The following is a 13,358-nucleotide window of genomic DNA, read 5'->3' as shown; positions in this document are numbered from 1 at the left end:
CGCGCCGCTGCCGCGTGTAACCGCGTCCCTCGTCCCCCGCAGCCTACCTGTCCCGGGCCGCCATGGCGCGGCGGCCGCGCAGCAGCCGGGCCTGGCGCTTCGTGCTGAGCGGGGTGCGCCGCGACGCCGACCCCCGCGCGCTGGCCCTGGGCGGCGGCGCGCGCGGCTGGGGCTACGACTCCGACGGGCAGGTGAGTAACGCGGGGAGCCCCGGCCCCGCTGCGGGTCCCTGCAGTTGAGCAGCGCCAAGAAACGGCCCCGAGTCGGAGAAGACCCTTGCGGGCTGCTTAACGAGCACGGAGGCAGCTCCCGGTCCAGCCCCGTGTTCCAGCGTGCGGGGTCCCGAGCACGTCGGCATGAGAGGGTCAGCTAAGCTGCTTACAGGCTGCCCCGTGGTGCGCGCCGCAGCCCGGCGCCTCCTGGGCCAAGGGAATTCACTGGTACTATGCTAAATTCACCCTTTTTTCAAGTGTATAAAGTGTGTGTCTTTGGCCTATAAAACATCTCTGATGTATACCCTCTAAGCAGTGATCTTAACTTTAAACAGGTGGTTTTAAGCACTTTTAAATTAGATCAGTTCTCTGATCTGGCTTGCTGTTTCGCCATGCTAATCATTGTCCTTGTGCAACTTGTGTTTTGTGGAGTGTTTTGTGTTCAATTCCTATTTGAATACCTTTTAATTTCAATTCGCTTATGCTTCCCAATCTGTAATGTCTATGTCACTTGTGAACGTGGCCCCAGGGTGCAGATGTGCTGGAAGATGGGAATACAGCAGGAAAAGCAGCTAGGAACACAGTGCAAGGAGGAGTGAGTTAGACTCACCTCTGCCCCTTTCAGCCTTTTCGCAGACTTTCAGTGTGGGAGTTCAATCCCCAGGCAGCGTGTGCAGTGCTGGGAACAGCAGGAACTGCTCCTGATGCTTAAAGCTGTAGCATTATAAGATCACTGCCACAGGGTTGTGTCCAAAGCTGTACGTAGCACTCGGAGGAAACAAACCCATTCTCTGCTCTTCCACAGCAACAGGAGCAGGCAGGTTTCTTGAGTGCTGGGTATGGAGGGGCAGTGAAAGACAGGAGTGGAGCTTTATAGTGCACAGGGCAGGTTTAGAACAGGAGCAGGGTTGGCAGGAGATAAGTAAGCCTGAGTCTTTTCAAGTCCTGCTTATGCTGCTAAAGAAACACGAGTTTGAAAGGGTTTTGTCCTTAAGTAGTGACACAGAATCTGCTGCGGGCACTGGGGTGAGGTGAGTAATGAGCAGGTGTATCCGACCTGTGCGTAGACCCGGAGCAACTCGTTGTGGTCTGCGGTGAGAGAGACTCCATCAGGTGACACCAAACCTCCCGTAATACACGGGGTGGGACAGAGCGTTTATAGTGTCCGGTGCAGGGATGCTTCAGTCTCTTGGCATTGGGGAAGAGCAAATCAAGTTTTTGTGTTTGTGCATGAAACGCAGCAAAAGCCTTTTAATGCTTCGAAGGGCTCACGCTCTGCAGCCCTGGCTGCTGTGAGGAGCCAGAGCCTCCTGTGCAGCCACTTCTGCTTTGTCCTGCTGGCTCCGCTGCCTCCTTTCTCTCCCTTTCCCTCCTCGTCCTGTTTTTCTCTCTTGTCCTGCAGCTCTCGGTCTCTTTGGAGCGGAGGTTTTTGGCAGTTTGGCACTCTCTGCCTTGGCAGCAGGGGCACAGCCCTTTGTACAGGTTCCCCACACAGCATGGATGGGCTTTATTTGGGATGGTCCAGCTCTGACCGTGGAGGTGTTAGTAGCAGTTAGGCTCCATGATCCTGCAGGTCTTGTCCAGCCATAACAATTCTGTGACTGTTCCCCTGCTCTCCCCGGCAGCACAGTGACTCGGATTCAGAGCCGGAGTTTTCTTCCCTCTCTCCCTCCATCCCGAGCGCCATCCCTGTGACGGGAGAATCCTACTGCAACTGCGAGAACCAGAGCGAGGCTCCCTACTGCTCCAGCCTCCATGCCGTGCACCGCGTCAAGGACTGCCAGTGCGGCGAGGAGGACGAGTGTAAGCGAGGGGGGCTCCTCAGCTGCCCCTTGTCTTCCTTTGGGGTGCAGTCCTGGTCCTGCTCCTCCTGGCTGAGCGGTGCCACAAACCGTTTCCCCCACCCCATGGAGATGCTTAGTTTTGCATGGGGATCCTTATCCCCGTCGCTGCATGCGGTGCCCCTCTGTTCACCGCTCAGGCGTGCTCAGACCTTTGGAAGGGCCATGACCGCTTGCACTCTGTGGTGATTCAAGGGCTCAGGGCTGAACCTGTCAGTGAATCAGAGTTTACCTCTGGAGACCTGTTTTCAAATCTAGCTCCAGCCAAAGTGAAACGAGCTCCTGTGGTTGCAGCCCTGTTGCTGCTGCTCCCTGATGCAGCTGGCAGGGTGCCCAGCTACATGGCAGGGCCTGCTCAGAGCAGGTGAGGAAGGCCAGACAGAGCGTGGACCAGGCCTGACCAAGAGAGTGTGGTCAGACATGGTTAGACATGCAAGAAAACATGTAGGATAGGGGAGCTACATGGTGCTCGTTGTGTTCTGCCTGTTCCCTGGAGCCTACAAGAGTTGAGCACGATTCTCTCCAGAGAAACTCAGGGCTCCACCTTGCTCTGCGTTGCTGTTGCTGTCACCAGAGCCCAGCTGAACCATCCCTGTTAGGACACTGCAGAATAATTCAGGGCTTAAATAACTGTCCAGCTGGTACAGCTCAGGATTGACCCTTCTAAACAGTTAATAAAAGTGAAAACAAAAGAGTTTTGATCAGCCCTCAAAACAATTGACTCTGTGCATTGGCTTGATCTTGGCTCCCGAAGTGCTTTCTCCCATGTTTTCCCCCGCGTGTTTCCTGAGCAGATTTTGACTGGGTGTGGGACGACCTGAACAAGTCGACGGCCACGCTGCTGACCTGCGACAACCGCAAGGTGAACTTCCACATGGAGTACAGCTGCGGCACGGCGGCGATCCGGGGCAACAAAGAGCTGGCAGATGGGCAGCACTTCTGGGAGATCAAGATGACCTCCCCAGTCTATGGCACAGACATGGTATGTTGAACTAACAGAATCTGCTGCAATTCCTTAACCTGAAAGCAAGCTCCACCCTGCAGTTCACATGGATATCCTCATTTGCTGTAAGGAACTGCAGCCAGGGGGGTAAGCGGTTTTACACAGCAGTCATGACCAGAACCCAGCTTTCCTGCTTCTCTTTTTTTGTGCTGTTGGTAGGTCGTTAATGATATACTCGACAAAACGGCACGGTTGGGCCACACCAGTGCGCAACCTGAGCCATGGAAAGTGTTCAGGGAGGTGTGTGGTTAGTGCACTGGGGCTTAGCTACTTCCCTTTCCTTGGCACTGGTACTTAACTGCAGCAGGGTTGGTGATGGTTACAGGGCTTTGTCACAGCCTGTGTGGCTTGTGGCCAGGAGCCGGGCCTTGCGCTCTGCTGTTAATGCAGAGGCCACAGCTCCGTTAACCCCCAGTTCTGCTGAGGATGCCCCTCTCCAGTGCAGTTGCTGAGCACTCCCAGTGCAGGGCAAACCCTTCACCAAAGACTCCAGCCTGGTGGACTGGGCCAAGAAAATCAAGGGAGACCTGGAGGTAGAATTTCAGTTGCATTTTGTTGCTTTAAGAGTGTTTGATGCCCGCAGCAGACACTAAGAACTTGTGTTTTTCTTCCTGTGACCTGCCTCCCTCCAGATGGTAGGAATTGGCACGTCGGATGTGAATCTGGACAAGTACCGGCACACATTCTGCAGTCTGCTGGGCAAGGATGAAGACAGCTGGGGACTTTCCTACACAGGTAATCCAGGCAGGGCAGTGTCAGAGAACAGCAGGGCTGAAAGGCCAGCAGAGGCCTAAGCGTTTTCTGTGAGTTTGAGAATTAAATGCTCTGTACTGGCTTGAGGCCAAAATGGCTTCCAGTCTTTTTGTCAAGTAGAACTGGAGCTGCTGCCTGTGACCGGCTTCTCTATGTGCTTGAAGTGCATGCAGTGGGCTGTTTCTCTCCGCAGCACTACTGCACACCCAGGGAGTCAGCCTTGGCATGGTATGTGCCCTGCTACTGTGCCAGGCGCTCCCTTGCTGGCCAGGCAGGATGGGCTGCTCCCAGCTATTGGGGTCTATCACCTCACTGGGCTTCTCTGCTCAAAGAAGCCCTTCAGGGGAGGACCCAGAGGTACTCGGCAGCCCCAGGTGTCCTTTGCCTCCTCGTTCATACTGACCCAGGGACGTACCAACCACTTGGACTTCAAGCCAGTGTTGTGGAACGGTGCCCTGCAGACTCAGGCAGTCCCAGAGGTCCAGGCTACCTCACTGAGCTAGCTGCCTACAGCAAATACAAGCTGGCTCTTACCTGCCTTTTGCAAACCCAAAGAGCTGGTGCGTGACTTTAAGGACTCTGCACTGCAGGTTGCATGGCCCTGATCCAGGGTTTTTCATGTCACTGCCTATGCCTGATGTGCCAAAGCCTCAATATCCTCTCCTGTTTTCACCCCACGCTCTGGGGTGGGAGAAGACTGAACGAGTGATGAAGCAGCAATGGATTTTTGTCCAGTGGCTAAGTCAGTACCAGTTGGGAACTTGTGGTGACATGTATGGAGGTTGGGATGAACTTGTGGAACACAGGCCTTTTACTGAATGTAAGGTTTACTGTTTTAAGGACTGTTGCATCACAAGGGAGACAAGACAAACTTCTCCTCAAGGTTTGGCCAGGGCTCCATCATTGGGGTGCACTTGGACACGTGGCATGGGACACTCACGTTCTTCAAAAACCGCAAGTGCATAGGTAAGAGCAGGGGCAGCCCCACCAGCGTTGGGCATAGAGATCGAAATGGAGGGAAGCTAAACACTGCATGGTTAGCTGAGCTGCACGTCTGGCTGCAGCTGGACTGCAGCAGAAAATACTGGCAAAATAGAAGAATCAAGGCATGAAGTGAGTGGGAGGAAAGTTACATTTCTTTCTAAATCAATTTGGATTTCAAAAGACCATTTTCTAGGTGTTTCCTGACAGCTTTGTAGTTAACACATTTGGGGTAGGTGGGAGAAACGATAGGCCCTAGTCCAAACTAACAGAAACCTCCTTGCTGCTGTCCCCTGGCAGGGGTTGCAGCTACCAAGCTGCAGAACAAGAAGTTCTACCCCATGGTGTGCTCGACAGCAGCCAAGAGCAGCATGAAGGTGATCCGCTCCTGCGCCAGCTGCACGTCCCTCCAGTACCTCTGCTGCTACCGCCTGCGCCAGCTCCTGCCTAACTATGTGGACACACTGGAGGTGCTGCCATTGCCACCAGGACTCAAGCAAGTGCTACATAACAAACTTGGGTGGGTCTTGAGCATGAACTATAGCACGCTGAAGCCTTCCTCCTCCTCATCGGGAAGCGACTCGGATAGCTCCTGTGGCTCAGATGCAGAGGCCTGCCAAAGGAAGAGGTGCAGGAGGACATGAAGTCTCTTCAGACGAACTGCCTTGAAGGGGTCGGGTGGGGTTTTGTTCTGCTGCCTGCAAGGGCAGAGTCCAGGCCTGATGCACCTCTTTCTTCATGGGGACATCAATTTCTACTTGTTCGCAAAGATTTCTCTTATGCTGTTTGAAATCTTTATGCTAAACATCCATCACTTGCATTGAAAATATCTGTTGATTCGAAGAGGTCCCATCTCTGTGGAACAGACAAACCACAGCCAAATGTCTGAGCTTAATCTCCTGCCTTGATAGTCATCGCCTCTTTATGAAGAATCTTTCTTCTCTGTAGACTGTTCAGCAGAGACAAGACTTAAAAGCACACTTTTAGCAAACTGTAATCAAATAACTAACTTATCAAAAGGTAGAAGTCAAAACCGTGTCTCCCTCCTTCTAATTGTCATGTGTTGGTTTGGTACCTGTGATGAATTCTTCACAGTGGTGGGGCATGGTTGAAGGGCAGCACGTAGGGAAATGGGCTCCTAAAGATTCATCTGTGCTATGTGACCATTGGTACTGCTGTGAAAGAGCAGTTCCTTATGGGAATTGAGCTGTTAGTGATCTTTCTTGAGCCCTGATAACTTTAATTGCTTTGCATGTTGGCTACTGCTGCTTCTCCTGTATCAAAGACTGTATTAAACTGTAATAATAAAAGTACAAACTGTCTTTCATTCTTCTTAGGCTCTTTGAAGGCATGAATCTGAATGTGGTTGTCAAAAATAGCCATGCTAGCACAGCTAACAAACCGGAGGGGCTATTTTAAATGAAATATATTTGTTAGTCAGATCTAGCAGAGATAAAGGAAATGGAGATTTTCTTGCCTCTGCTCCCTCAAGGCTTCTTGCATTTTTCCTCTGAAACCAGAGTTTGGCCTGGATTGATCTCTGGTAGAGCCAGACTGCCACCTGGGGCTGCAAACAAGAAGAGAGGCTGATGTACTGCAGAATTTTCTAAGTGGTATGTGATAACAGGTTACACTCCTGGACAAGCAACCCCAAATACCCACTCCACAGACTGCCAATCCCTGCAGTGTCTCTACAAAATGGCCAGTAACAGATTTGTGCTTTGCCGCTTTTCAGTGGCAGGCGCCTTTTCTCTCCTGTGTGCTGAGATGAAGTGCTGGAATTGGGCCTGGAGCTTTAGTCAGAGTAATCCAGTAGTGGCCTGGTATTGCTGCCAGCAAATCATAGCTGGAAAAGGCTTCCTGTGTTTTTGCATTTGATCTACCTTAAGATATTAGGTAGGAAAGAAGAGGCAAAAGTGCTTTAGCTGCTCCTAGCAGCTCAGGGCATGGGCATCATCTGGGAACACACTGAGCAGCAAGAGGATGAATCACGTTCTTAAGTAGTTTTAACTGTCTGGGCTGTCATGGTGCCAGGATGGATGGGCTCAGGGGAGAGATCCTAGGGCTGATCCAGCTGGAAGGCCACTTAAATGGCCACGTTTGGCAGTTCAGCTTACTCCTATTTATACCCCTGGGTGGCAGCTGGCGTTGCTGCGAGAGGGGACGTGCTGGGCAGCGCGGAGCGCAGGGACAGGGGCTGCCTTTGGGGCACAGCACTGGGTGCTGTCCTAATCACGCAGTGTCTGACGCTCCAGCAGTGCTGGAGGCCTCTGGTTCCCTCTGGTTCCGGGCCGCTCTCTGCAGGGCCCTGCTTTAGCACAGGATTTCTGCTCCCCTTGCTTTTCACTGTCCTTCAAACTCACCTCTCTTCCCGGGAGCATTTACAAATGATTTAGGTGTAAAATGTTGGGATCAGCAAAGTGGACAAGTTGTTGAAACGTGGCAAAGCATTGAGAAAAATATCCCAGGCGGTGCCTTTGAACCTGCCCATCAATTTCTTCTACCACCTGCATGAAGTGTGAAGTACCCGGGTGCTGCCTTTTCTCACGGGCCTTTACATGAGACCTGCTCATACAGAGCATCTTGTGCAATGTGCATTTATTCTGTGCCTGTCCTTCCCACGTGTTGAGTCTTGGAGTGGAGATCGAGCTTGCTCCTCTGGTTACAGATGTCGAGTGAGAACCTCGGAGTAGCAGAGCTCTGCCACTTCATCTCTATTGGTGCTCCAGTCAGAGAAATGGCCGTGCTGGATGTCTCCTCTGCAACTAATTCAAGTGTTAGATGGAGACAAGAAGATCACAGGGAAGGAGGAACTGTGAGACTGTGTTTCTACTGTTGCAGTATTGGTGATGTTGCCTTGAACTGGGGAGCTATGGTTCACGGGAGGAAATTTAGGGGGTTTCTATGTCAGTGTGGAAGGCAGTGAGCTGCACTTTGTTATTCTATGATGTGGTTCCTCCATGACCACCTAATTTTGACTGTTAATGAACTTTTTTCTAGGCAACTCCAGCAGGACCTACCTGTCCAAGGAAGCCACAAGCAGGATCTATGGTAGCAAATGCAGCCTCACCAGAAAAACAGTGAGGAACAGGACATCAGAAAGCAGGACACTTCAGAAAATACTCATCTCACTCAACCATATACCCGAAAAGCAGTGCAGGATAGACTTATTATGCAGCTGTCTCAGCTCACTAACACTTTCCCATCCAGTTCCTGTTCCAAACATTGCTTCACACTCTTAGGAGACAGCTTTTCCACAGTGCTACAGCCAGAGGGACATAAAGCTGGGGGCTAAAAGGGAAAAGGAGAGCCAAGAGGCTGAAGAAAGCCTCTGTAACAAGACATTTATTAATGTGCAAGTCTCTGTTCTGAATCAGCTGCTGCCACTGGCTGGGCTCCCAGCAGTCCTGTCATGCCAGCAACAGCTCAGCCACTTCTGTGTCCTGCCAGATCAAATGCGAGGCTGACCAGCACGGACCACAGTCCCACTGCTTATTCAGATCCAGGGAAAGGTTGGGGTTGAATGGAAAGCTACAGCAGGGTAAGTCTGGCCCAGCACAGTGGGCTTTCTGGTTGACGTCTGGTTTCATCTGGATGTCGCTCAGGATTCATCTTCCAGCTTCTGTGCCACATTGTTGGCCTCCCAGCAGACAAGAGAAGGAAGGAATTGATGCTCTAAGCTCCCATCTGCACCACAAGGCTCAATCCCGTTGTTAGAGTGGATCCATGCCTGAACTTTCATCCAAGGTTTCATCCAAGGTTTTCTAAGGCTGATACTTCCCTTTATGCTGAATCAGAACTGCGCTCACCTTCAGAACAGAGGATTTTCATAGACACAGAGGATTGTAAATGATCTGAAAAGATCGACTAGTCTGAGACCTTGTACCAACAGCAATAAGGACAGGCCTGCATTGCCGGGTAAGTGAGAATTCTGTAATTTTCACTGAGGTTTCCCAAAGCTTTAGTCTAGGGATGTGCCTGGTCTCAAGAATATGACTCACCTGTACGGGCATTTCAGTACAGGGGTAGTCAGCACAGGGATGTGCTGGCCAAATTTCTGCCACGTGCCTAAGAGCAGTACTTGAACATTCCCCACAGCCGAGCACCACTAGTGCCTGCACGTGAAGCCTATGACACTCCACGCAGGACAAGGACGAGCTCACATGGGCCAGCTGTGACCAGGCCACCCCGAGGCCCTCATCCTCCTCCAAAGACACCCCCCACCCCCTTCAACTTCTGGTGCTGGTGTCAGTCCTGACCTCCAAAGGCAGCAGGGCAGAGGAGCAAGGAAAGCACATGGGAAGAGCACATCCCTCTGCAGGGAAGCTGTGCTGGACACGGGAGGAGGCTGGGCTGACCGTATTAGCTCTGTTTACACAGCACAGCAGTAAAGTCTGCTCATCCTTCTTAGTTCCCAGTAAGCCAGGGAGTCATAACCCTCTTTGGGCCATACTCTGTCAACAGGGCAGGAATTTAGTTCAAGGGATATCAAGCATGGGTTTAGATCGTATTTGACCTAGTTTGTGCCTGCTGGAGCATCCCAAGGAACAGCCCTGCTCTGCTGTGGGACACAGGCTTTGCTGGACAGACACCAGCTGAGGCTGCAGCCCACAGCCCCTTTTATATCTAAAGGGGATAGGTCTGGCGGGGAGGGCTTCACTCACAAGTGAAGGCTCGGTCATATCTGAACCGGAGTCTTACAAACAGGGGGATCAAAAACCTGCCTCCAAATCTGCTGTCCCTATCCAATCCCATTGCAAGCCAGAGTGAAGAAGGACACGTGAGGATTCTGCTTGTTCCAAGTCTCCCAGCATCCATTATATACAAGGAACCTTTACACCAGTAGGAACCTTTTCTGTACGGCTCAACCACACGTAACACAGAACTCCAAGGACTGCAAGAAGTTTCACCTCCTGCATCTCCCAGAGGGTCACAGATGGTTCTGGGCCAGGCTTGGATCTGTGACCAGGCTTTCCTGGGCTCAGCGCCTGCTGCCTCTCCGGCTCCTGGCTCACGCTCTCCACCAGTTCTACATGGTCACCTTGGGGTGATGTCTGATCAAGAGGAAAGGCCACATTTAATCAACACACATCTTGCTCTCTCCTAATTTCGCTTGAAGATGGAGACAAAGGTATCAAGTTTGCTTCGGGCCACCTGCCCCCAGGTCAGCGATGACTGCCAGGCTGGAGGATTTGGTGGAGGAGCCCTCCAGACCAGCAAAGACAACGCTGGGTTCAGACCAGGCCAAGGCCCTGAGGGGGCACTGACAAACTCTGAAGTGAGACAGGTCACATCTCAAGCCTGTTCAGGCTGCGGCTCAGGGCACTGGCAGGAACGCAGACTGCAGCGGATTGTAGAGCTGCTGTTGCCTTCGTGCCTGCCACATCCATGGATATCCCGCTGCCTTCCCGGCTCGCCCGTTGGCCTGCAGCGTTAGCACCCTCTCCTCAGAGGCACTGCCTGCTCTGGCCTCTCATGCTCTATCTCAGACCAGGCCGGATGGACCGAGGTTCTCAGGGCCGAACCCCAGGTTGCCTTCACAGGTATAAACACAATGTGGTCTGACTGCACCCGAATTATAACTAACCACAAAGCTCTGCTTTAAATGTTTCCAGGGGCTGTGAGACTGGAACGTTTCTTTCAAGCAAATGTTTTATGGACACCACGAGCACTGAAAAGCGAAATACAGGGAAAGGTGATAAGCACAGAAAAGGGCGTCCAGCTCCTGGGCGGGCTTTAAGGGCAGCCGGACGCACGTCAGCCCTCAAGATCTATCACTGCGCCCAGACGCCGCTTCTCCCCGCCGGCGGGAGGCACCGAGGCCGCGGGGCCCCTCACGCAGCACGGCCTGCGGCGGGGGCGGGAAGGGGCGGGCGCCGCCATGTCGCGAGCGCGGCGGGAGGGAAGGGGCGGCCGCCCCGCGCCCCGCCCGCCGGCCGCGGAGGACAGCGGCGGCAGCGGCGGCGGCGCCATGATCTGCCTCGCGCTGGCGCTATTCGCCATGCTCCTGCAGAGCGGTGCGGCGGGGGCGACAGGGGGGCATGGCGGGGGGGACAGCGGGGCATGGCGGGGAGGGGGGCTCAGTCCCGCGCGTCTCCCCCGCCTTGACGCCGCCGTCCCCCCGCAGCCCGCGGTGCCGCCGAGCGCACGTTCGTGGCCGTGAAGCCGGACGGGGTGCAGCGGCGGCTGGTTGGGGAGCTCGTGCGGCGCTTCGAGCGGCGGGGGCTCACGCTGGTGGGGATGAAGCTGGTGCAGGTGAGGTGGCGGCCGCGGGGCTCGCCCGGGACCCCCGGGGCCGCGCTGACCGCGGCGCTCTTGCCCCGCGCAGGCCTCCGAGGAGCTGCTGCGCGAGCACTACGGAGCCCTGCGCGAGCGGCCCTTCTACCAGCAGCTGCTCAAGTACATGAGCTCGGGGCCCGTCGTGGCCATGGTGAGTGTCCCCTGGGAGCGGGGACAGCGCCGGGATGCGGCCGGTGGGCAACACGGAGGCTCCTCTGCAGGGCCTGCGGAGGGCGCGTTTCACTGCAGTGAGCTATGTCCACCCCCGATTTTGTTTAGTTCTCAGAATGGCCTCTTTTTGGTGGCTTTTTGGAGCGATTCTTCCCTGCCATCCCCTGTTTTGGGACACATAGGGGATATGGAGGATATGAGCTGGGCTCTAGGGGCTGACTCCAGGTTTGCTCTCCTGTAGGTCTGGCAGGGCCTGGACGTGGTCAAGACAGTCCGCACGATGATCGGGGAGACTAACCCGGCCGACTCCAGACCCGGCACCATCCGGGGAGACTTCTGCACTGACGTCACCAAGTGAGAGCCTTGGCTGTGTTCCCGAGCGGCTCAGCGAGCGCCTGGCCACGCTTTGTGGCACAAGGCTCACCCAGGAGAATCCTAACAGGGGCTTTCCTGTGGTTTGCTCTGCCTCCTGAGCTTGGAATGAGCCTAGGTTTGAGCCTTCCTTGCTTTCTGAGGCCTTTTCTACCTAATCTATTATTTCTATCTGTCTGGTAGGAAGTTTTCACTTGACTTGTGCCCCAGGGAATCGGGCTCTCTCAGGCTGTAGGGAGGAAGGGAAGGGAGGGTGCTATCCGGCAGGAGCGGGGCACAGGGAGAGCTGCTTTTGCAGAGCTCTGCAGCATCCGCAGCGTGTAAAACCAAGCCAGCATTGAAAATCAAGCAGGACTTGTGCAGAGGAGACCCAAGAGGTTTCACCAGGGACCTCTGGTGGCTGTAACTGAGCCTGGCTGGTGGTAGGCAAAGCTTTTATCCAAATCCTTTCTGGGCTCAAGCTTCTGTTCCTCGGTGTCTGGGGTCCAAAGCTACTTCACAGTACCCTCTTTGACAGAGGGAAGGGGGTGAAACCTGAAGGGAAAGCTTGAATTACTTAAGGATGAAATTTTCCTAGCTGCAGATTCCTTCCCCCTTTTCTCTGCCTAGCGCAGACTGATTCCTTTCCTCTTCCCGCAGAAACGTGATCCACGGCAGTGACTCAGTTGAGAGCGCCAGGCAGGAGATCGCGCTCTGGTTCCGCCCGGAGGAGCTGATTTGCTGGGAGGATGCAGCTGAGCACTGGATCTACAGCTGAGCGCCGGATCTCGGATCTCGGAGCAATAAGAGCAGCCTGAGGGAAGCAGGTCTTCCCCACCCAGCCACGATGCATTTCTATCCATTTCATTTCAGCCCGCTGGGCTGGCTGTGGATTCTGCTGCAGCATCACATTCTGTTGGGGGGTTCTGTTTTGGATGTGGGTAGAGGGGTCTTGGGAGCTGTTCTGTGCTTTTAACTTTGCAGTTCAGCTCCCTGCAACAGTAGCTATGCCTTTTTCTTGTCCACTGTAGTAAGTAATTAGTATTGTTGTTCTGTTTTCTGTAGCATCCTAAAATCCCAAGTCGCTCAAGATGATTTACTGAAGGAAAGCAAAACTGTGCTGCTAACTGCTAGCAGAGGTGCTCTGATCACTGAGGAGGAGTCATCCGATCAGCAGCATCTATGTGTATTTTCGCAAGGCTCCTCACTAAAGGAGGTGGTTTCTCACCAAATTTTAGAGTTAAGCCGCTACAGGGAAAGGAGGGAGGTCCTCCATGGGTTAAAAGGAAACAAACTGTTTCCAAGATAGGGAATGAAGGATAGGAAGAACTCCTGTCTTTCCTTCCCCTTGGTGGAAGGCTGCGGTGGGAGCTCTGCGGGGTGTGTGAGGCCTGGTGCCTCTTCACCTGGCTGCAGGAGTGATTTCAGGAATCCATGAAAGGAAAATCCACTAAATGCTGTTAAACGCACAAACGCTGCCTCCAACTCAAAGAATCCCTGGGCTCTGCATGTTTGGAGTGGGGAGGTGGCTTGTCTAGGCACGCTCTGTTTTTCCATAGGTCTCTACGGCCAGGCTGCGTGGACTCTCTCCTCACTCGGTACAATCAGTCTGACTGTTGTAACGTGACTGATGGACTAATGAAACAGCAGCATCATGCAAACTAGGAGAGCAGAGGGGAAGAGGGAGGTGGGAAAGGATTCCAGGTTTTGGGCTCAGAATAAATTAATAGGACTATTCAGACCTCTGTCCTGCACAGTGCAGGCTGC

The 13,358-nt window shown here is 53.6% G+C and overlaps 2 protein-coding genes across 2 annotated transcripts; both read left to right on the top strand.

The window, feature by feature from the left end:
* Positions 1-42: 42 nt before the first annotated feature.
* Positions 43-6,095, top strand: SPSB3 (splA/ryanodine receptor domain and SOCS box containing 3). Its single transcript, XM_088523069.1, has 6 exons — positions 43-191; positions 1,838-2,015; positions 2,848-3,035; positions 3,689-3,791; positions 4,650-4,775; positions 5,091-6,095. Exons 1-6 carry the CDS (start codon positions 63-65, stop codon positions 5,432-5,434), a joined length of 1,068 nt encoding a protein of 355 aa, XP_088379195.1. The 5' UTR covers positions 43-62; the 3' UTR covers positions 5,435-6,095.
* Positions 6,096-10,754: 4,659 nt separating this feature from the next.
* NME3 (NME/NM23 nucleoside diphosphate kinase 3) lies at positions 10,755-12,378 on the top strand. Its single transcript, XM_088523100.1, has 5 exons — positions 10,755-10,807; positions 10,918-11,045; positions 11,119-11,220; positions 11,482-11,594; positions 12,252-12,378. Exons 1-5 carry the CDS (start codon positions 10,762-10,764, stop codon positions 12,367-12,369), a joined length of 507 nt encoding a protein of 168 aa, XP_088379226.1. The 5' UTR covers positions 10,755-10,761; the 3' UTR covers positions 12,370-12,378.
* The last annotated feature ends 980 nt before the right edge of the window (positions 12,379-13,358 follow it).

This window comes from Tinamus guttatus, unplaced genomic scaffold (genome assembly GCF_059628265.1).
Source record: "Tinamus guttatus ecotype Peru unplaced genomic scaffold, ASM5962826v1 Tinamus_guttatus_pri_ptg000172l, whole genome shotgun sequence".
NCBI classification, from domain to species: Eukaryota; Metazoa; Chordata; class Aves; order Tinamiformes; family Tinamidae; genus Tinamus; species Tinamus guttatus.
The sequence above is the reverse complement of the archived record's forward strand: the minus strand, read 5'-3'. Positions and strand labels throughout refer to the sequence as shown.

Excerpts from the sequence above, each read along its gene's own strand:
- SPSB3 (XM_088523069.1), top strand. The coding sequence starts at position 63 with ATGGCGCGGCGGCCGCGCAGCAGCCGGGCCTGGCGCTTCGTGCTGAGC. Across the intron at positions 3,792-4,649 it reads CTGGGGACTTTCCTACACAG|GACTGTTGCATCACAAGGGA; the intron begins GTAATCCAGGCA and ends TACTGTTTTAAG. Across the intron at positions 4,776-5,090 it reads CAAAAACCGCAAGTGCATAG|GGGTTGCAGCTACCAAGCTG; the intron begins GTAAGAGCAGGG and ends GTCCCCTGGCAG.
- NME3 (XM_088523100.1), top strand. The coding sequence starts at position 10,762 with ATGATCTGCCTCGCGCTGGCGCTATTCGCCATGCTCCTGCAGAGCG. Across the intron at positions 10,808-10,917 it reads CGCCATGCTCCTGCAGAGCG|CCCGCGGTGCCGCCGAGCGC; the intron begins GTGCGGCGGGGG and ends GTCCCCCCGCAG. Across the intron at positions 11,595-12,251 it reads TTCTGCACTGACGTCACCAA|AAACGTGATCCACGGCAGTG; the intron begins GTGAGAGCCTTG and ends CTCTTCCCGCAG.